This window comes from Columba livia, chromosome 11, assembly GCF_036013475.1.
Source record: "Columba livia isolate bColLiv1 breed racing homer chromosome 11, bColLiv1.pat.W.v2, whole genome shotgun sequence".
Lineage (NCBI taxonomy): Eukaryota > Metazoa > Chordata > Aves > Columbiformes > Columbidae > Columba > Columba livia.
The window spans coordinates 4326857-4349729 of record NC_088612.1 but is presented as its reverse complement, the minus strand read 5'-3'; the positions used below and the strand labels follow the sequence as shown (position 1 = coordinate 4349729).

Sequence of the window (22873 nt, the reverse complement as noted above, 5' to 3'; positions counted from 1 at the left end):
TGCCATATAAATATACATATATATGTATGTATATATAGAGAGAAATATAAATGAATTAGCACTATATACACATACACGCACCAGATACTTTAATACTGACATAGAAAAAATGTGTATGTAGTTGAGCATTTGCAGGAGAACAATCTTTCCTCATCTAAAAATATTAATTGGTTTATTTTGAAACTACCTTTTGAACTACCTAGTTCTTTTAGTGTAATCTTAAGTGCTCAGGGACATATTCAGGTTTAATTATAAATGACTTCAAGGCATCACATGGTAATCCAGTATAACATTAGTACTCATAAGAACAACACAGAAACGTTACAAAGCAGATGTTACCATTGCTCTTAAGTGTCTTGGCATTCTACAATTTACCATAAAATTTTTCTGCATATATTTGGTCTCAAATAGCACCAAAGTTCACAGATGGAATTAATAGAGCTATTGAGTCTGATTAAGTTATCAATTTATTCAGCCAAAAATTATCTCAATCTATTATCTTTTCCCCACATTCCTTTTCCAGATGCAAATAAGAATTTGTTTAAAGGGATCCATGTAGCTATCTCAACAATTACAATGTATGACCTTGGATACAATGTAGCTTAGTGTTCTCACTGCTCTTTGAAAATTTTAATGCTTCCAGAACTACTTGTAATTCAACATTTTCCTCTGTCCCATGCTAATCCATATAGATCAACTGATTGTGCCATGTTGGGCAGTTGTGGAATTTTGTCCTTAAGTGCGAACTGATTTTAAACAGTGTCGCATTTTGGGATTAGTGATTGGTTTCTACTGAACACTGGGCATTATACAGCATTCAGAAACACCAACACAAATTCCTGCTTCCTATGAAATCAGCTCAACAAGGTTTTGGGGAGTAACCATTTGCACTATATGGTTGATGTGTGCAACCTTTTCATCTAAGCAATTATTTCTGAGAACAGAACGTTCATTCATCACAGAAAAATTGAGGCAAAGTTGGTTAATACCACATATTTGGTCTGTCACATGGCACAACCATTAGCTGTTTGGATTTAGAAGTTAAGCATTACATATAAGCCGGCAAGCAGTGACAGTTTTTTGATCAGCCCACGTAACCTATAGCAATTTCAGGTTTTCTGCAATAACGCAAGATTCATATTGTCAAGAAAGTTGTTGTCAGAACTGGTCTAAATACACAATAATGATTTTTCATATTTTCATATTTGAAGCTATTCTATGAAAGAGAACTTATTAACATGCTGGGGCAGGGCAGCAATTTTTTCCAAATGAACAGTGTAATTAAGTGAGCACAATCCTCCAGTGTAACTGTCATGAAGGGAGTATTCACCACCTAGAGCTGCTGTGCCTGCCCCATAGCAGCATCATTGAGCCAGACTGGCTTCCTGAGGGTGGCACAATGAAGTCAAAACTGAACTGATAGGCAATGAAAGGGGCTCTTAAAGAGTTCGGAAAATGCATCCATGGAAATGAAATTTCTTCTAATCCAGAAGAACATTAATGCAAAATACGAATGGCTGGGCAGGCTTTTGATAAAAGAACTAGACAGAAATGTAACTCCCTAAATTGGCTAGGACAGTATTAACTGTTGAAATGAGATTAGCCACTATCCCCACACCAGTAGACCCCTAATGTGGGAAGTTGCATAGAGAAGAATAAACATTCCAAGAAGTGTAATTACCTTATTGATGAACTTTCATTTAACCATATTTCTGATTCAAATGCATCTGCCTTCATATCCCAGTCCTCTGCATTCCATCTGATGAAGGTATGTAGACAGACAGTAAAGAAAACACATTGCAACCATCTGCTGGAAGAAAACAAATTCTTTAGTCTCTTACTGCAAATGACGCTCCTCAGACTTCTTATAATTGTTTTTTGAACTCTTCCCACCTTGTTAACATCTGTGCTAAAAGAAGTGGATGCCAGAATTGATCATAAAGTGGCTCGTTTAAAGTTTCATTCGGTAGTAAGGATGCTGCTTCTCCTTGATGTTTTTGGCACGCACATCCATTTTCAAGGCTGCATCCAAGGCCACCCTGAGGGTGGGTGGCCTGGGGCTGGATGGAGGAAAGAGCTGCCTCCTCCAGCCCCCTCCTGCTCTCATTGCTCTTTGCTTGAGCAGCCTGAGCCAGCACATGCTGTTCTCCCAGGGTCAAGGAAGCCGGGAGGGAAAGATGGAGAAGTGAGATTGGATGCACAGAAGAAGGTACTTGAGCTCAGTAGTTAGGATGAGATCACCTGGGAGAAGCTTTACTGAATTCAGCTGCTTGTTAAGTACTCCACAGTGTTCCTGGGACAGTGGAAGGGACCCTTGCGCATTGAGATTATGATTTTCTCTCTCCCACCATTCTGCTGCTCTGGGTAAATGCTGACTTTGCCTGCAGCTATTATGGCTCTCCATGTTCATACAGAATTTTAACAGCCAATTGCCATTAAATTATTTGATAAAGACTTAGAATAATAGACAAAAGTGTAATTTTAGAAGTATAAACTAGCTGTATATTTTGAAAGACACAAGGTGTTTAAAGGTAAAGAACAGCTGAGTTCTAATACAAATATTATAACTCAGAAAGTAGTGAAGAACAAATTAAAAATACAAATTAAGGGATATTTTCAGCTAGGAAGGATATTAAGAAGGTTAGATCCCAAGACATACACCAAGACTGGTGTTAATTTAATATATTTACTACTCACCTGGAAAGCAAGCATACAAGAGCAGAGACAACATAATTGGGAAATTATATGTCATTGTTTAGAAAAGCCACAACTTTCTTTTTTTTTAAAAAAAAAAAAAAAACAACCCTAAAGGAAAGGACTGGGCAACAAGGCGGCAACTGAAATTTAGCGTAGGTTAAGTGTGAAGTAATGTGTTTGAAAGGAACAATTTGAACTATTCATATACACTGATGGTTTGCAAAATCACTCAAGAAAAAGATCTAGGCGTTACCGTGGACAGCTTAGTGGAAACTTCTACTCAGTGCACAGTCGTGGTCAAAAAAGCAAACAAGATGTCAGGCTATGTTAAAGATGGATTGGAGAGTAACACCGGAAATAAGAATACCTTCAAATACATTAATAAAGTATTTTTCATTTTAAGATTAGTTTCTTTTGCTTTCCTATCGGAAAAGAAACAGAAATCACCTGGAAAAGAGAATTAAAAAGGATTTAGGGATATAGAAAGAATTTTAAAGGTGTGAGAATTGTAACACCCTTCAAAGTAAGGGGTTTTTTTCTCTGAACAATGTCTCTGCTCCCCTGGTCATCAGTTTGTAAACAGGACAGTAGGATCCACTGACCTTTGTATATCTGTGGAGATGAACAGATGGCAGGCGGCACACACACTGTGGATGGGCTGAACGTCATTTCCCTGCTGCTCCAGAGAAAAGGGAAGGGATCAGCTCCTCACTGAACCTCTTCTCTGCTCTCCCCTGAGCTCAGCCTGCAGGGCCCAGCCCAGCACATCTTACCCACTTTAGGCTCAGCCTATACGCAGCATCTTCTACTCAGTTTTTACCAACCTCCTCAAATCCAGCCTAACACCCGAATTTGAGACCTTTCCTCCTTTAATCCCATTCTTCACCTTGTGCCCTGCACCTACACATCTGAACTTCCCTTTGCTGCTTCCACAGTCTCACACCAGTCAGCCCATTGCTCCCCACACGGTTTGTAGCCCAATTTCCCCCCAGGGCAGGCACAGTTCACCAGCTTAGTTACTTCAGCATCTGCTGTCGGGATTATCAGCGCTGTTGGACACCCATTAATTTGCAGGTTGCTTCTCCATGCTCTGCAGACTGCTGTTAGAAGTGCACAATGCTGTTGACATTATCAATTACTATTGAGGGCAAACGAGAAAAAGTAAAATCAGAGATTAATTTACAGCAAAGGAACGCCACCCCACGCATGCACACCACCCAGCTGAGGGCTATAGTATGCCTCAGTGCATATATTGCTTAGATGTTAATTAAGGCAGGAGGTTTCTCCCCTAATTATTTGACATGTCAGGTTGAAAGCTGTCCTGTGGATTATGGACAATGATATACACCAACCTCTGTGCTTCCTGGGGTAGAATGCTTGCTATAAATAGATGTCAGATTTGTAAATTTAACATTGTTTAGTCTGAGGATAAGTGAGGAAAATGGGAAACTCATTTGGCCAGCAGTGGGAGGCTGTGGAGTGTTGTTTTCTGCTGAGGATTTTTATTTTTATTACTAAGCTCTTGAGAGCCTGGACATGTCACAAGGTCCTTTTGCTGTAGCGGGCTGTGAAACCAGAAGGGGAAAATATGAACTGATGCAGTTTTATATAACTTTCAAATGTGTTTAGCATTTTTTGTGACAGTGAATGCAGTCAGAAAATTTAACTGTTTCCTTTGTGAACTTTATTTTGTCGGTCTGGAAGTTTGCTCTGTTCCAGCAGAACTGGCAGGAGTCCTGTCCAGGGAAGAGGCAGGATATTTTCCCACACAAGCAAAATAAATCCTAATTACAATAAAAAGGAGAGGGGAAAAAAATAAGAAAAATTAAAGTTACGTTGTGAAATGGCATTATTACCTCTCTAACAGGAAGCACATGGAATAGTAGCATGCACATAGGTCTGAAAGCCAGGAATAAATCAGTGCTAGTCTAGACATGCTGATCCCAGCTGTGGTTCTGAAACAAGCTGCTAGTGCTACAATTTGACTAATTCTAATACCCCATCTGGAGAGGATGATGAACGAAGGCAGAATAACACTGTCCCATCAGGGTTGTGCTGGGATGGTTTCATTATGGCTGGGACTCAGGCAGGAGAACAAGCATTGCCCATCATAATCCTCTCTTTCTGACAGTAACTGGATCCACAGCTGGTATCAGAAATCAGGGTGGTACATCCTATGGAATAGTGATTTGTCACATAGCCCTGTTCTCTCCAATCTAGAAAAAGGAGCAGAGGAAATGTCTTTACTCAGTCCTGTTTTCCACTTCTTAGTATGGCAATCACTCATGATTTCCTTTGTGCTTTCTCCACTGTGGCCATAACATTTAATTAAGTAATATTTGTAAGTATCCAGAAGATGGAAAGCCTACATATTATCTATTTAAGGTGAGTAATTGCCTCACAGAAAGACATAAACTTAGACCAATGATGTAATTCCAGAGAGCAAAGCACTACCAGAGTCTTACAAACCCTTGTAAAAATACCTCCTCTCTCCTTCTGCCTTCACTCCGTTCCCCAAAACAATGAATCCCTCTCAAGTGAACTGATGTAACATTTGCACCTCCTTTGCTGTTATCTCATTTCCATACAGCAAAAGGATCCTAGTTTGTGTCTGTTTGCTTTAGCTTGACTTCTGCCGTCCTCAGACAACACTCTTTCCTCAAGTACACAGACTTTATTCACCAAAGAAAAACCTCCCAAAGCCCTTGCAGACCTTATGAAAGGCGTTTTCACTCACTTGGGTTAAATGAGCACTGTGTGTTTTCTTTCTTCTTTTTTTTTTTTTGAGGGGGGCGTAAAAAGTCATAAATGAATCATTTCAACTTTGGGCAAGAAGTTTAGGTGTTGTATTTGTACCATGCAACTACATAAACACAGCACGAGCCAGTTAACCAATGAATTGCAGGAATGAGAAGCAATGAGACGATCTAAAACATTTTAGCACATTTTCCATCTATTAGCCCTCGGACTAGTTGTGTTTTGCTTTCTTACAACAAACACAAGTCAGTAAAAGTCCAAAAGGAAAGTCTGAGGTTTTGCATTTCTGTTTGTGGTACAGGAAAAGGGTTACGATCTCAGTGGTTGATTCAGTGAAATAACATCTCTTTTATACACATCTGCCTAGCAAGTAGGGCGGTAGTTGGAAATACCCAATCTAAAGCATTAAGGATTTGCTGGCAAATAGCAAGGCATTTTCTGCAGAGGAAAAGTTGTTATATTGAGTCGTCTCTTCGCATGCTTAGGAGTTACAGTCAAATATCCAAACACTGTGGAGTTCCACTGCGTTTATTATTTTGTCAAGTGTTTAACACACTGGGAACTGACTCTGCTGCATATTTCACATCCAAGAAGGCATGATAACAGTGGACTTAAATAAGAAGATACTTGGCAATGGTAAGTGATATTTTTATAGACAATTATTTAGGCACCATAAAGTCAGCTGTTTCTACATGTCAGTATGTATCATTTTCAACTGTTTTAATTTGAGAATTTAAAAGAGAAAGGTAAACAGAAAAAAGGCAAAACCAGAGGTGTTTCACAAACTATGCATCTGTCTGTTCACTGTCATTGTTGCTCTGTTTTTAAATAATATGAGAAATTTGAATTCAATTATTCTTGTTCACTTTTCAACATTATGACTTAAGCCAGAGACACTCTACATGGAAGTACCTTCATTTAGGGCACTTATATTTTGCTGTATAATGTTTCTCCTGACACATATAAAAGCCAGCAGAGTAGAGCACAGACTTAGTGAGTTCATAGCTTTCTTCAGTTTCGAAGGCCTCTGTAAACCTGCAATACTATAAGAGACAGAAAAGAAACAAGATCACAAATCAAATGACTGATTATTCAAAAGCATTTTAAATCTAGAAAATCCATTTCATTGCAATTCATGTTCATAAATAATATAACTAATTTCAAATCCAGATGAAAAGGAGAGGATATGTGACTTATTTTTTTAGTTTTTGCTAAGTTGTTTTGTTTTATTTTTCCCCCAGAATTGTTTCTAACCTTCCTACTCACTTCAAGTCTTCTGTGTAACTGCAGGCTATATTCTTTAAATATTTTATTTTTATTAAAGAAGCAATGCAAAAAAAAAAAAAAAAGGCATTTCTCCATGAGAACTGCACAGGGGTAGGATCTAACCCTCTGAAAACATACGCACATTTCCAAACCATTTTAAAATTAAGCATTAATATTATTATCTACTACAGTTTCAGATCACAGTTCCAAGCAAGACATCCAAATGCACTATTTCCTTGAATCTCTGTATGAACCAGCCTATACAGGAAATCAGTAAATTGCTCCAGAGTCTCAGCCTCAAAGGGGATACGTATTTGTTTAGTCATACGCTATAAATAACATCTGTAGACTTGAAACCTTGCCAGCATCATTAATGCAGTGTTCACTTAATAGCACCCTCTATTATGACCCTCATTAGTGACTGATTCATACAGTGCGAGCCTACAGAAAAAAACCATGCAGCCTAGTACAGCACACAGATATTGATGATTTATTCTCCACACTGCCCGTGTAACCTCGGTTGTTGCGTTTGCTCTAAGCTGAGCACACAGGGGGCTTCAGGAGCAGCCCCTGCTGCTCCTCTGCAAGGGGGATCTCAGTGTGGTGGGGGACAAACAGCCCCCATCACCCCCACTGTACCAGCCTGTGGCTGTGGATGGGTGACACAGAGCTGTGGGGCTGTCACATTGCTTCAATATTTGCTGAAGGACTAACCCAACAGATGATGCTGTCTCCATCACTTTTACAGCTCTTTGCTATTAGAGAGTGCCAGTGATGTGTTCTGCTGCTTTTATTTGCCCAGTGCGGTTACAACATTTATGCTGTCTGTATTACAGTATGACACATACTGTACACTGTAAAATAATTTGCCCGCTCTGTCATATAGAATAAACTTTGTATGTGATAGATTCTGCCTAATACAGCATGGGTTGTTGTACTCGACACCAGCAAATTATTCTTGTTTTCTAAGAGTATTTGTTAATAATTTTGTTCATTGTCCCATTAAAGTATATATATATATATACTTATATATATATATATATAAAGTATATATATATACTTATATATATATATATAAGTATATATATATACTTTATATATATATATATATAAATATCTTACTGTAATTTGCATCAGAGAAATCCCCAGCCCACGCATCCAAGAAACAATGTGACAGCCACAGCACAATTTCAATTATGAGGGCAAGGATTCAGAAATGAAGGAAAGTAAAGCTCTCTAAGGTCAAAACAGCAGGTCAGTATCAGAAATGGGAGAAGATCTCCAGACTGAATACAGTGTTATGTCAAAAAATGAGCTGGGGAAGATTGTTACTGCTTTACAGTGCATGATGTGTATTAGATGTGGTTCATAAGGTTCAGTTGTAGGTAGTTTACACCTTTGCCGAAGATTGACACTGAGCCTAAACTGGTATTATCAGAACCTTAACGGTTTTGCTCTACTCATTTTATTCACTTGGGGTCCCTTGTTTTAGCCAGAAATATGAAAACAACAACTTAAAAACTCCTGGTTTTGTATGCAACACTCGTAGGTCTGGGAATTCTTACCTCTTGAATGTTTGAGTCAAGTCTTCTAAGATTTACTCCGTGAATCAAAAGACAAAATTTCTAATCAGTTTAAAACATGTTGAAGAAAAAGGAAACAATCAGAATGGAAATCCTGAGTGGCGCTGGTGCTTGTATGGTTATCTTTGAACATGATTTTGGACAATTATTTGGGACTTAAATTCCAGAAGAGGCTGTTTCTTCTGGTTAAATCCAAACTGGGACAAAGGATATAGTATTGATTCTTCTGGAGAGATGAGTAAGTATTATCTCAATCAAAAATGACCATACGTGAGGAATGGGCACTGGAAAAGTTGACCTCCCTGAGCAGATCTCTGCTCCAGAGTCAAGGTAATTCAGTGGCTGCCCTCGGGACCAAGCCTCCTGTGGTACATGGGCTGTGTGAGCCTCAACATGCTGTTTTACACTTTCACAGACACACCAGCTTTTTGTGCATATCCAGACAGCCTTTCTGGACAGACTATTCGCAAGACAGCCATGGGGTCAGGAGGCAGACAAACTGTCACACAACCCAATCATATAGCTGCTCTTGTCCCCTCCATCAGCTGTAAAACAAATACAGTACCTGCAATATGAGTTGTACAAGTTTCTTATGGATTAAGGCATCCCTTTCCTCTCCCTAATGCTATGGAGCTTAATTAGCTACTATCTTGGAGCCCTGGACTACAGACACTGTACTGTAACTAACAGTTATTTTCCCATTGTTTAAACTAAGGTCATCATAAAACCCCGACACAATCAAATATTAGGTCATGCAATAAAGTTCCATGACACCTCCCACCCCATGGTCTCCCTTTACTTCACAGAAAGTGCTGGTGAATTGATCACGGGCCTTTACTGTGCCATAATAAAGCTCTCCAGGACAAATACAGAAATATAAGCATATGAGTGCAAGGACACAGCAATGTTTAAAAGACGTGGTAACTACCCAGAGGAACAATCTATCTGAGGGTACAGCAAGTTTTCACGACTAGGGTGGAATAAAGTCTTTACATTAAGATTTTGAGCTTGTTTTGAAAGATATGCCTTACCTGGAGCAGAAGTTATCACCATCAGTACAGGAATTATGGGTTAATTTTTTTATCTTTGACAGGTCAAATAGACTAGCTACATAGATCAAATTCTGCTGGGCTTGAAACCTGTGATTCTGCAGGAAGAAAACAAAGACCAAGATCAGGAGTCCTCAGCTGAGATCTCTCAGTCACTAGCTCTGAGCTATTTAACATTAGATACTGCTCTGAGGGTTCAGGCTGATTTCTAAACATGGAAGAAAAGTCATCTCCCAAAGACACCAGGTCCTAGACTGTTTAGGCTGCTACAGCTGATTCCAGTACCATCTGTCACACCTATGAACAGGGCGTCACAAGATCCCACAAAGCACCAGAACATTGTGGTTTGTATCTTACCAGGGAGCAATTTACGTGACAGATTATACTGTTTTACTCATGAGAAACCTGGAAAATAATCTAGTCTCATCTTGCTGTCAACAATAATGCTAGTGAGTAACATACGTGGTGTGCATTACGACTAAAGATAGTGTTAAAAGCTACACTGTTGCAGAACAGCAAGAGAGCTGCCACTGGAATTTTATATTGTTATCTTCAACGCCATAAATAAAAACTATTCACTCAGCTTCATTTTGATTATTACAGCCTTAGAGATAAAGAAAAGCAACAGAAATGTGAGGAGTCCTCAAGACTGGTTTAGTACAGAGTTAAGCTGCAGCCTGTGTAAGTAGCTTTGCATGTGCCAGGCACCAGGCATAACACTCAGTAGTTCCTGCTAAAGCTTTGCAGGTGAAATGACAACTGTAGTTATAAATATGGTAAAGTGACCTTATTTAGTCATAGATATCCAAGAGATTACATAATTGCACACCAATCACTGACAATGCTAATTAAAACAAACAATAAGAAAAACAAACAAAACTCCGAAAACTCCGCATCTCCCTTCAAACAAACACACAACACCCAAAAAACCCCAAACAACCAAACCAACCAACCCAGCAACCAAGACAGGGCCGTGCTGCGATCTGTGACATGCCGAGGGACAATGAGCTCCTGAGTTCAGTGAGACTGAGATCAGGCTGCTGCAGAAAGTGGTGCCTGTGCCAGCATGTAAAACATGGAGCAAATTCTGCCACAGGTAACTCAGATGAACTCCATCGATTGACCTTTTCAGTTCTTCCATTCATTCATATCTATATGTTCAAGGAATAAAGGTTACAATGAATACGACAGAATTCAACATGGACTCACAATAAAATGTAAAACTAGATGGGTCTAAATACATTTTTTACATTGAGCTAATGACAAATACAGAGAAAAAATTCATATGATTCTTGTATGTACACTAAGTTCATTTTTCTTTTGCCCTTTACTTTTTTCCTGATAAATCATAGTTTTGGCAATTAATAATTCTCCTTTCATTCATCTAAATGGCCCCTTATGTCAGCCTACAGTTCAGGGGCATATAAATCAAAAGGAATGCAAAGTCACATGAAAAAGGAACATTATGTGACTGGAAATGTGGAAAGAAGAGGTAAAGTCAAAACTTTTTAAAATATTTGTTTTACATTAAAATGACACAACACAGGGGAGCTCACATGTTTTTACCACTCTGGTGCTGCAGTAAGTTATGAACTGTGTGTTCGTCAATAGCTTTAAAAATATTGATGGACCTTTTCTTCAATACCAGATATTTAAAAACTTCATAGCTGACACAAATATTCTGTAGCGTTTCTCTAAACCCAACATAATCACTTACATGTAGTTTATATACTCTGTACAAAAATTATTAAAATAACAGAACACTACCCAACACCCTTTGTTAAAAGGGCACCATTCTTGCTCTACCTCATATATGACACCAATGCTACAATCAATGCTCTTTACACTGATAGTGCTGTAGTTTTTCAGTCACACACAATGCTTATCAACGTTGTGTGGGCTACTTCTGTAAACAAAACACTGTATGTGTACAGGAAGATATTCTTAATAGATTTCCAGGATATTTTCTCAAGATGATGTAAAAATACTTTTTGAGGGGTGTACACTTAGACCCTCTTCTGTGGAACCATATGACCACTATTTTACAGCTTATCTCTAAGGCACTGCAACAAGTAAGGACACCAGAAGAAGGTTTGTAATCACGCAGAGCGTGAGCACTTTGTGCAACAAAAAAGTGCTTGAGAAGACAAGGTGTAGAAACTTTATTAATTCCCAGAAAGGCAATTCACTGGAAAACAGGCTAGAAGGCTGCAGAGCTGGATACTGTTATGAAAGAGTCAGGTAATAAAGTTCACAAAAGGAAGTGGATTTGCAAAAAAGGATCTGGAGAAAAAGAAGGAGATCCAAACATATGAAAGCAGCATGAAGCTGAGAGAATGAAGGGGCAGAAGAAGAAAAGGTGAAAGTGTGTAGAAGACAGAGGATGACACCAGCATAGAGATCAATGAGAAAAGGATTCTACAGAGACTTGAAGATCAGGACGTTTTTCCTACTACAAGAACTGAACAAATCCTAGAGGCAGTGAATTTAAAACAATTACAAGGAAGTATATTTTTTATGTAACACATGAAACTCATTGCGTCTGGATACTCTTGAAATCAAAAGCTTAATAGGAGCCAGAAATGGCTAAATTACAGTTACATTACACAAGATTAATTTCATCTGTAGAAAAAAACCCAACAACCTTTGTGCTTCCTGGCAAAGGTTAGGTACAAAGAGACGAAAGAAATTAAAAAGAGATTTACCTAACTTGACATAATGCAATATTTATCCATTATGGGAGAGCTGTAGCTTCTGCTAAAACAAAACTAACCAACCATAATGTAAAAAGCTCCAACAAATTTGGAATACATACAAAACCTCAGAGTGCCAGCATACTCTTACCAATAAGGTACTCAGAAGAAACCCTTCCTGAAAGGAAGCTCTCTCTTGATTTTTATATATATATATATATATATATATATATATGTATTTTTAAATTTTCTTTTTACAAGGTAATTCCTTTGAAGTAATTGCTGTTAGCCATTGCTGGATTTACTGTGCTTATAGGGTGACTCAACGTGCCATGTTGCTATGTTTTGATGGATGGAAGGGCAGAGTGAAAATTGCAAAACCGAGACTAAGATGACTAATCCAGTCCTGGCTTAGCAGGATTGTCCTGTGCAACATCACTGTTGACTGAAATATGGCAAAATGTGAAAATTGTGATTATGTTTAAGACAAAAGTAATTAGTCTGTTTACTGAGCAATGTAAGGACAGGACCAAATCTAGATTACTCCAAACTATTGTCTTTCCTATTAACACAAGTAGTATTTGGAGTTGGGTGGAGATCAGGACTGAGGCTAAGTTCCATCATTACTTAGATTTGCTTTGCGCAGTACTAATGTTCTGCTTAAATTTATATGCTCCTTTTTGGAAAAGGTTATCACCAGTAGCAACAGGCAAAATATTTAGTACTGAGTAGTCTGCATATTTGTCCTCTAGAATTCAAACCTTTGGATACGGAAAATAATTTGGGGAAAAGAGGGATCAGCTCCTATATCTGCTATGGTTCCACACACACCCTGATTTTAGTCAGGCAAAAGAGAAGAACTGTCATAAAAAATAAATTCAATGGCTCCTCTATTTCCTTTTGCCATCTCCGATAGACACTAAATCCAGACATCAGAAAAGTTCCTCTATTTTATGGTAACTAGGACCCTGTCCCAGGGCAGAAGTATCATTCTACCAGTTGATGGTACTGTTTGACTTTCATTTGGAGGCAAGAGCTGCTCCTTCTTCTGCATCCTATTCCCTTTGACTACAGATTTTATTTTCATCAACTCACCTCTTGGGGTGAAATCTCTGTCCCACTGAAATCAAATGCAAACCAGCTAACTTCAAAGGGCTCATAATTTCTGCTGTCTTCTTGTTCCACACATTATTATGTTTTAGTATTTCCTCCTATTTTTTCAAGTCTCTTCATTTTATTGCATTCTTCTTTTCCCGTCCCTCACCTGAGAAGGCAGGAAGGAAAAACAGCTGATTTGCCCTATAGTACCTATTATCTCATCAACCTTTATCACGGCAGATCCTTTCTGCAAAGGAGAGTCCACATAATTTCAATCTTTTAATACAAAATTCCAGCCTCTGACCAGTGTTCATTGCCCTTTTCCTGGTGTGATACCTTTGAGCTAAGTAATAAAGATTGACCACAGTATCCAATATCAAAGCATACCATTAGTGCAACATGGCAGGCACAGCAGAGGTTCTCTCTCTCTCCTTTTCCTTAAGGCTTCTAAAAATGTGCTTCTCTGTTCACCACTGGGCACTGAACAATTACTGTTCAGAGAAGATGGAAAAAACTGCAAAAGGTTAGGAGTGAAACAACATGAAAATACAGCCCCTCCTTGTGATATTTATGTTTCTGCTGCTGGCCCTGGCAGAAGTCCAGATTCTGAATGAACAAAACTCCCAGTGGCTTAGGGACTACAGCATTCAGCCCATAGTCGGGAAACGCAATAGCATGTGACAATAGGAAGAAATAAGAAGAGCTTTCCAACGCTTTTGAGCTTCCAGCTCAATCACTTTGGACCGAAACTCAGGGGCTGTTGAGGTTTTGTGTGAATGAGTTCTCTATTGCTAAACAAAAACACGTGTGTGTTACAGTGTAAGGCAGTTAAGTGGTAAACAGTATGTGGCTTTGCTTCCTCATTGATATTTCAATTTTACAGCACTAGTGCTATAAAATCCCATTTTATGTACAAGGCCACTGTCCTCTCTATTCAAATACAGTGAGGAACTCTTTCCAAAAACACAAAATCAGCTTCCTATTTCTCCTCCTTTCCAGGAAAGCTACTGGATAACTCTTCAGTGACAAATTATGTTTCTTCTACAAGATTAGAATTTAAAAGAGTTGGGTAATATTCCATATTTATTGTCATCCAGTGATCCAGGTTAAACCCATTTCCTTTACAAAAGATTTCCTTTGGGGAACTAACATCCTGAAAACTTAATTGTTGGGAAAAGAATGTAAAATTATTTTCTGTTTGTAAACACTTAAAATATAAATTACCCACAATTGTATTATCAGGAATAAAGTGGTTTGAGGCTCTTGTAGACACTGTACAGAGTAGAGATTTCATCTTCACTTTTTCTCCCAGCACATACATCATTCTCATGGGGCAAATGCTTGTCTTCACAGTCCATGTTTTATCTAGAGGTCACTGGAGCACTGAACATGAGACTCTATCGGTACAAGTTTTAAACCTATTTTATCATTTCTCTCTTTTGTGGCAGACCAATAAAACCAGGACCTTTAAGCACAGAACACTGAGGGCAGCAGGTGTCTAAGGAGTCTCTTGTTGACCATTTCCATGACCAGACAGGTTCAGATGTAAAATTAAGTTTCTGTTTACATTTTCCTGAAAAGTATAGGATTTAAATTTTGTGAGTTCATTCCAAAGAGGCCTCACTATTTTAATAAACTAACACCGACTGTTTCAGAGAATTATTTTTGTTAGGGAACATTTTTTAAAAATTTACAAACTCCCTATGTATGAATGAATGGTGTAACTGAGACAACTGGGAATTGATAGCATAGTTCTCATTTCCCAGATACTCGATGGGAAAAGCAACAATTTTCTGAGTCCTTGATCAGGTTGGATCACAAATTTGTAGCCTAGTCCATAAATGGGAGAGTATTTTAAGAACTGGTAGGTTAAAGGGACTGGTGCACAATACTAAGTCTTGGCATTCAGAAGTGGCTCCTAGTATGTTTTGCTCCTGGAGCAGAAGCAGCCTATGAAATTCTGACTAACTTAATACTTCAAATATCTGCTAAAAATTATGAGAAACATGCTTGCCATGTCAGCCTCCTGCAGAAAAACCTGCATTTCATTAGCACAGATTCTGTCTGCTCCCCCCAAGTAGGTTCAACATGCCTGAACCCCATCAATCCTAGGACCAGAGATTGATGGGTAAAAACTGGTGACACCAACTCCTTAAATGGTCCTGCCTTCTCTGGGTAGCTGGGAGCCTGCTGGAAACAGTTTCCCCAATACTGCATCCCATTGCTTTTGTTTGTCTATCCTTGCTGACATTTTCTTCAATTAGGAAACAATAGCTCCGTTCCAATGTACTGAGCAGAATTACTGAAACCGAGCCACGTGACACCATGAGAGTGTGTTTTCAATTATTCACTCTGTCTTTTTCTGCCAGGCCTATGAAGAGGAACAGCCTTCTGCAGGAGTCAGGTTTGTCTGCCTCGCTGTTTTAAGTTCCTCCTTTTGAATTTTCATTTTACAATTAGGGTTTTTTAAATTATTTTTTAACACTAAATTCACCTGTTGAAGAGTTTCTTACTCTTTATTAGAAAACTTCCAAATGTCTAGCTCTTCCTGCTACCTGGAAATTCTAGACATCTGCAATAGTTCTGTGCTAATAGTACTGCTCAGTAATAAATATGATAAAGATCACAAGATCTAGATTAAAATGGCATGCAAGATATCACACTGTCAGCACTTGGTAATGTAAAACTCATCTTGTTCTTGCTAGTAAAGAAAAACTCTGTCTTTCCTACTGTCTGGTTAACAGCAGAGCATTTGCATTCAGTCTGGAAGCTACATCAAATTATTGCATCTTGTAAACGCTGCGTTTAATATCCAACCAAAAATTTGAACCAAATGGGCACAGCTCAAATCATGTATTTTGTTTGCAGAAGACAGACTGTGTTAGGAGATTTTAGACTTAAAACTGGAAAAATAAAGCTAGGAGAGAAAAAAAAAAAAAAAAAGAAACAGAGAAGGAACATTTGGTTTGCATTACAAACCACAGACAACTTCCATCAGGCATGCTGGAGGTATAAGAATGGCAAGAGAAAATGACAAGCAGTGAGTGTACTGGAGGGAAAGATGAATGGTTTGGAGCATTGTCTTTGAAGTAATTGTCCATGCTCATGATAGCTTGAATTAAATTTGGTGGAAGGTGGCAATGAGTCATAAAGCTTCTCTGGTACTTGTGATATTGTTTTCTGTGTAAAATAACATATCTGGATATTTTTATTGGAAAACTTATAGACTATGTTTTTGGTACCTCCTATATTTCTGTCACTTACGCAACCCTGAATCAGCAGCTCTGGAAAGGATGTTGCTTTAGTTAAGACTTGGACTGTGATCTAATCTTAGAGCAAATATTTAGCTGGAAGTCTTCAGGTCTACTGAGCTTATTTTCACCTCAGCTCCTGGCTTGCTTTGAGATACTAGGTAAGTTATTCAGGGTTAAACTTGGTCTTTGAGCCGATGGAACTCTGTTGGGGGCTGGGGAGGAGGAAATAGCTGATGCAGTGGTGCTAAAAGGATGTTCTCTCTGCATAGAGTAAAATTTCTCGGGAGCATTGCAGAGGGGTGGAAAGGCAGAATGCGCTTGAAACAATGTTTTCAACAGGTGCTTCTGTGTGTTCTCTGCATCCCAGTGGCTTTGCACAGTCACAGAGACACCTCTGGGAGCATTTAGTACTGATGGCAGTGCTGCCTTCTGAAGCTCAGCAGCTTCAGGCAGCTTCAGGCAGAGCGAGAAAGGGCTCCTGCATCTCTCCATCCTTCATTCTAGCACGCTGGTCTCCAGAGAGCTGCATTTTGGCCATTAAGCTATCAAGTCCTCTGCTGACCCATGTGCTTAATAGCTCTTTTTTCATCCTTTGAGGAAGCAAGAGTGCATTGAAATCCTTGAAAGAAAAGTGCTATTTCTTCTCATTTTCTCCCACAGGCAAGATTATTTAGGTCTGCGTGCAATTTGGGCTCATTTCTGATGTTCTTATTGCTAGTGTCTATTAGCAATTGCCAGAATCACAGAAGAGCACCATCCCCTGCTGCAGACTTTCAAGTGATGCACATTTCATACACCTTCAGGGCATTAATAGCTTCCTTGCTTCCTACCCAGGTGCTGAGGGGATGTGCCTGCAGAAATTCCCCTCATCCTAGCCATCCTATTGGTTTTTAAACTCCACAGTCTGGTCTAATGGGCCAGATTACATTTTTACCTACCTTCAGACATGCAGGAAAAGCAACATCAAGCTTTACAAGTTTCATTTCCTAATGCATGTTGGATGCTAACAGGGATTTCACAACTCAAAAATTGCAGTTATAATGGGTACATGCATATTATGGCCGACTAAAGCTTTAGGCTTAACACTAAAAAGTGTCTTTTTCTAAAAATCTTCAAACCTTGAATGTCTCTTAGTATTAACAGGAATAAGTGTCAGTCAGCCTTTAATTAACGTAATCAGCAAAAAAGTGTACAAAAAAATGCACACTTGTAATGCTGAATTACACCAACAACTACTAAGTTCTCAAAATTATTGTTCTAATGTAATTCATAGCACTTTTGGTCTCCCTACTTCAAAATAAATTACTGCATAGAGGTTCTGAAAAGCAGCTTCTCTCAGTAGTACAGGAAGGGAGATTAATCCTAGAGAAATAAGACCCCATGTCAGCCACAAAGTCTATGGGTTAAAGACGAGCTCCATCTATGTCATACCTTTCTCCATCTCCTCTGGCCTCTGTGTCTTTACGCAACAGTTCAGATGTCCCTTTATTCGGCGTGTGCTCCGTGTCACAGGAAGGGAGTGTGGCCGTGCCACTGGGCATCTTCCATCATCACCGTGGCTGCAAATCTTGTCATTCATAAGAGAGGCCACTGTGAAAATAGAAAAAAGTAGAACATTTTGTGTACAGAAGGGAATGGAGAATATACCAGTTCAGTGTGACCTCGAAAGCTTCTCTTGTGCCAGTGTAGGGCCAGCTGGGAGCCCAGTGACTCCAGTTCCAATGTTCCCATCCAGTGGGGTCAGACACTCCCATGGGAGCTGAGCGGATCCCAGTGACACACGTGAGAGGGGCAGAAAACACAGCACGTTTGTGGAATTTGATGTGTTATCTGGATACTTTCAAACTTCAACTTTGCCCTGGAATAGCACCCTGACAAGTTCCAATACTCAAGGCACGAGCTTCTGAAATGTTAGGGATTTTGTTTTGGAAAAGAGACATCAGGGAGCAGAGCAATATTAGGACTGCTATGATGGAAAATAAGTTATAAATTGAAGGCTGTAGGAGCGTTACCTATCAAAAAATACCAGAAAAGACTGCTCAAATAAACACCCTTCTCCCTGGGAGACGAAGGGACCTCTTTGCTCCTCCTGAAAAAGCTATGTGTACATTTTCTTTTTCTTTTACAAACACAAACTCAGATTCATGCTGAATTGTGTATTTCTCCAGCAATCCCATATAGCTCCTATAGACAGGTACTCAATGGCATAGTGTTTACCATCTGGTTTTGGTTTTCCTGGTTATTTGTATGAAAGGGGGTAAAAAAAAAAAAAAAAAAAGAAAAATAATCCTGCAGATTTATTAGAGGCTGGCTTGTGTTTATTATATGGATCTGGCTTGGTCAGAACTCGCAGGCCTGTGTTTATTGTGGCTGTAAGGAGCTTTTAGAAGATCTGCCTTTTCTATTTCTGCATCACCCGCAGCATTTCAGGTACAAAGTACATACTTATCTACCTACTTCTGCATAGAAACGGGCGAAACAAACAAACAAAAACCAACCAGCAAACAACCCCCCCTTCAAAAAAACAAACCAAACCAAAACACTGAACCAAACACAACCACTTAGGTTAGAGCACAATGTACAATCATTTTCTCTCAATGATATCTTTGAGAAGTGCTTTTTGAATTACATTGACTTTGAATTTTGCATGTGATACCTTATAGGATCTTCGATTTATGCAAATCCTCTCTTTTCAATAGGTATTTTCTTGGAAATGGCAGCATACAGTATCAAATAGGTGCTGTGAAGAGAACGGAAAAGTTTGTGTAATAAATATAATAAAAATTAAGCGAGAAAGACAAAGTAATTAATTTCTACTTCCTCTTGTTGAATTTTCAGCACTGACACATACCTACCAAAATATTTCTTCAAACCTTTTTTCTGAGAGAAAAAGTAAACAGTTTAACAAATCTTCCCTTTGTTATCTTAACGTGCTCATTATTCATTTTACAAAAGTTCCAACTTTACAAAAGTTCCAACAATTCTGATTGTGTAGCATTTCTTCCATTTCCTCTTAATTTCATATGCTGAATCATATGCTGAAACAAAACATTTCTGTAATGGGACATGTTTTGATTGATGTATTGGAGCTGTATTCCTTTATAGAGTTCAATCCCTAATCAGATATTCACATCTTAAGTGCTTCACTGGATCTCTCTGTTGCTGTTAAATGCGTGGTCTTAAGTGAGCTCTGGTCTGCAAAGGTAGGAGCTTTATAGCAGCCTGACATTCCTCACTCTCTCACAGCTAAGATCTACTTTTGCTAAACCACTTACAAATCAGATGTGCCAGGCGGAGAACTTAACCTCGACAATTTGATTAATCTTCTTTGAATTATAGCGGTTTCATGAATCAAACTTCAGAAGGAGCTTCCTCTCTCCAAATAATGTAAGGAGGATAGAGTAATGCTTTTAAAGTATCTTCCTTTTCAATTTGGGATTTCAACATGCAAATTCAGCAGAAGCCCAAAAGAAGTAGCACAAATGGAAGCATCAAAAACATTTATTAAAAGCACTCCACTGTGCTTGGGAAGCAAGGGAAGAGAATGAAAAGGTGAAGGAGAATTTAGTAGAGCACTGCACAGAAACAGAATTAGCAAGTCATGAGATATCACGTGGCTGTTAGCAGACTGAAAGGCTCTGTTGATTCGATTTATTCATTAGGGCTTTCCAGTAGTGTAGGTTATTAAGTGGGAGAAAGTGGGGTATATTACAACTTACTTTTTATGTTTCCTTTCCTGGAGGATATTTAGCACCAGAGAAGCGGAGAAAGTTATTGAAAGTATCATGCCGCATAAATGGGAGAACGATAGGAAAAAGAGCAGCACCACCAGCTCTCTGAAGATGGATCGAAAGAGCGATGCTGGGAACAGGAGGTCAAGGAAGTTTCGCTCCATTTCAAGATCACTTATACTTTGCAATGCCAAAAACAGCGACGATGGGTCAAGTCCTGATGAGAAATACCCTGATCCCTTTGAGATCTCTACCAGCTGGGGTCAAGATGATTTTGACTGCTGTCCTAGAACACAACTGCCATGCACATCAGAGACAGAAGACAGCTCACCTGACCCTCCACGCGTGATCACCAGCATGGTCCAGTCCAAAGCTGCCGCAAATGAGAACTGCAACAACCTGAGAGGAAAGTTACTCACCAAGGTAGGGAAGTCAGTGTGATATATTGTAATGTTTCCTATTGCAGTAGTTTCTAAATGAATTAATTCATGTTTCTCAGGAACATAGGGTTGTACCTGACTTTTTCAGACCCTGTGAGCCTGCAGTGTTCCTGCTCTGCATAAGCAGCATGAAAATATATTAGCTTCCCTGCTGGGATGTTGCACTCTGCTGACTGATGTTCTGCTGAAACCGGTGACTGCTCAGCCACTCTCGGTGTATCTGAACTAGCACAGCTGGTGCTTTCTGTCTGAAATACAGTATTCAGCTCAAAATACAAAACTGTAGCTGTAGTAAAGTGCATTTGTAAAGTGTGATACCAGGAGATCTCACAAGCCATGGAAGCAAGAATTATATTACTACTATGAAAGACATGGGAGATTCAGCAAGCAGATGTTCTTTCTCTGACCCAGGAAGGAGGTATTGATGGCTCTAGAACCACCAGACATGTCACTTTTTCCTAGAGGTGTAAAATTCTTAACAGCCTCATGTTACAACATTTTTCTTTAATCAAGAAGTATCTACATTAACCCTAAAGGTCTGAAGAATTTTTCAGTCTGAGCAATATATTTTAGATGCTGTCAGGAAGTTCCTTTTCAGTGACATACCCTAATTTTTTCACTTTCTCTCTGTTTGTTGATGTGATGTGTAAAAGGGTCTTCCTTGCAAGTAAGGCATGTCTTAAATACAGTTTGTGTCCTCCTGGCACCTTCTTTATTATGTCTTTTACCTATGCAAATAGTGGTTTATGTAAAATAACTGTTTCTTTCACGTATAACATTTCTTTCTTAGATACTCTATTTTATTTTACATACCTTCAATAGAAATTAGCTAAAACTAGACCTCTACATCTAAAGACATGGTAGCACAGAAAATCAGAATCTCCCCTTACTCCTTGAGTTTCCTGCTAATAATCACAGCATGCAGCCCAGTATCACAAAGAACTGCAGCAGCACAGAGTTCTGGATGTGACATGTTCCAGCCCCTGGCAAAGCCCCAGCATGAGGACAAAACCAAGCCAACTATCTATTACATTCTGACAGAAAACATAAATAGGCGACACTGGCCCAAGTCTCAAAATACACTCAGTCACCTGCAAAACTATACCGCCATCTCCCTTTTGGAAACAGTCCGTGTGCACTCTGATGATTTCCTTCTGTGAGTGAAGGAGTTGGTCTCTGTGGGCACCCTCCTCTGCTCTTTTAACAAAGCTGAAGCACTTTCTTAGGTGTGTATCAGCTGCCACAGTCTACTTGCTTGTGTACCTCCAAAATACGCAAGGTTCCAATAACTGTTGTGATCCATACCCACATGAAACTACTCAGTATCTTATTGCAGACTGTAAATTTAGATAATTTGCTTTTATATCTGGTGAGTAGCTCAAATAGGAATCTGGGGAACAGAGTAAGTCTCATAACTAATGCCATTGTACTGACAAAATGTAAGTGCTGATGGTATAAATCCACTCTTAGGCTGGAGTGTTAGTTTCACTAAACAGGATGGGTCAGGAGCCTGCATGGATGGTGACACATTAATTAGCAGCCCAGTCCCTTACAGTAGCATTTGGGCTGCTTAGTGTCATAGTAGACAATGGGTACATTAAATGCCCTCTCCAGAGCTCTCAAAGCAATATAAACCTCTTCAGATGCTACTTGCTAATCTTCCATACCTTTCAGAGTCATGGATTGGTGAGTGATTCTAAAAAGTCTTTGCATGCTAAATAGGATGAAATTTGGTAACAGGAACACTGACATTATCCTGTACTACCGTTGCTGAGGCTTTGCCCGATATTACGAAAGTGGTGATCTCTATCTTCCATATAAAGTACAAACCTGTCAGAACCATCTTCCTGTACCACATGTCTTAGAGAGCTCAAAAGCTCTCTTTAAGAAAGGAGTCAACCAGCGTTTTTCAAGTTCCAGTGTAATGCTCACTCTCTCCATCTCCATGTGACACTTCAGAAATTCATGCTGTGTGACTCAGAGCTAAAGTATCCTTGTCTTTGTTCAAGAAAATTGATTCCATTCTTTCTGTAGTGTTGCTGAGGATATTCCACTATTCTCCTTTCCAGTGCCTGCAGCCTTAAGCACGACTCTGAAGGTGCTAATAACTCATACAAAACTGAACAACTTAATTTCTGGAAGGAAAGAACAATGTTTACAAGTGCTGTGTCTTTTAATGCTTCCTGTGCATCTCTTCTTCAGATCTAAAGGGGAACCTGGAACATCAGTATCCCAAATACTAGTTCTTCTCTTCTGTTCAAAATCTAAAGTATCTCTCTGAGCCACACTCTGCTGATTGTATGGG

General features: G+C 39.1%; 1 protein-coding gene and 1 long non-coding RNA gene across 12 annotated transcripts in view; one reads left to right on the top strand and one right to left on the bottom strand.

Annotated features, from left to right (window-relative positions):
• Nucleotides 1-2791: 2791 nt before the first annotated feature.
• LOC135580555 (uncharacterized) lies at nucleotides 2792-21849 on the bottom strand. Of its 2 annotated transcripts, none has more exons than XR_010475341.1 (6): nucleotides 20460-21849; nucleotides 19054-19137; nucleotides 17829-17987; nucleotides 10306-10503; nucleotides 8286-9450; nucleotides 2792-6497 (listed from the first exon to the last, which is right to left on the bottom strand). It is a non-coding gene; the product is annotated as an uncharacterized LOC135580555 (long non-coding RNA). The 2 variants fall into 2 exon arrangements; XR_010475342.1 differs by having other exon boundaries at nucleotides 9335-9450.
• IL16 (interleukin 16) overlaps nucleotides 5943-22873 on the top strand; it is a 44245-nt gene continuing 27314 nt past the window's right edge. For 4 of the 10 annotated variants that reach the window (XM_065076500.1, XM_065076501.1, XM_065076499.1 and 1 more), the window contains exon 1: nucleotides 20057-20551. In XM_065076500.1, the coding sequence (XP_064932572.1) occupies nucleotides 20183-20551 (369 nt within the window). In that variant the 5' untranslated portion in view covers nucleotides 20057-20182. Of the gene's footprint in view, nucleotides 6091-15329; nucleotides 15548-20056; nucleotides 20552-22873 lie in introns of those variants that run through there. The other 6 variants (XM_065076503.1, XM_065076502.1, XM_065076496.1 and 3 more) reach the window with 5 other exon arrangements.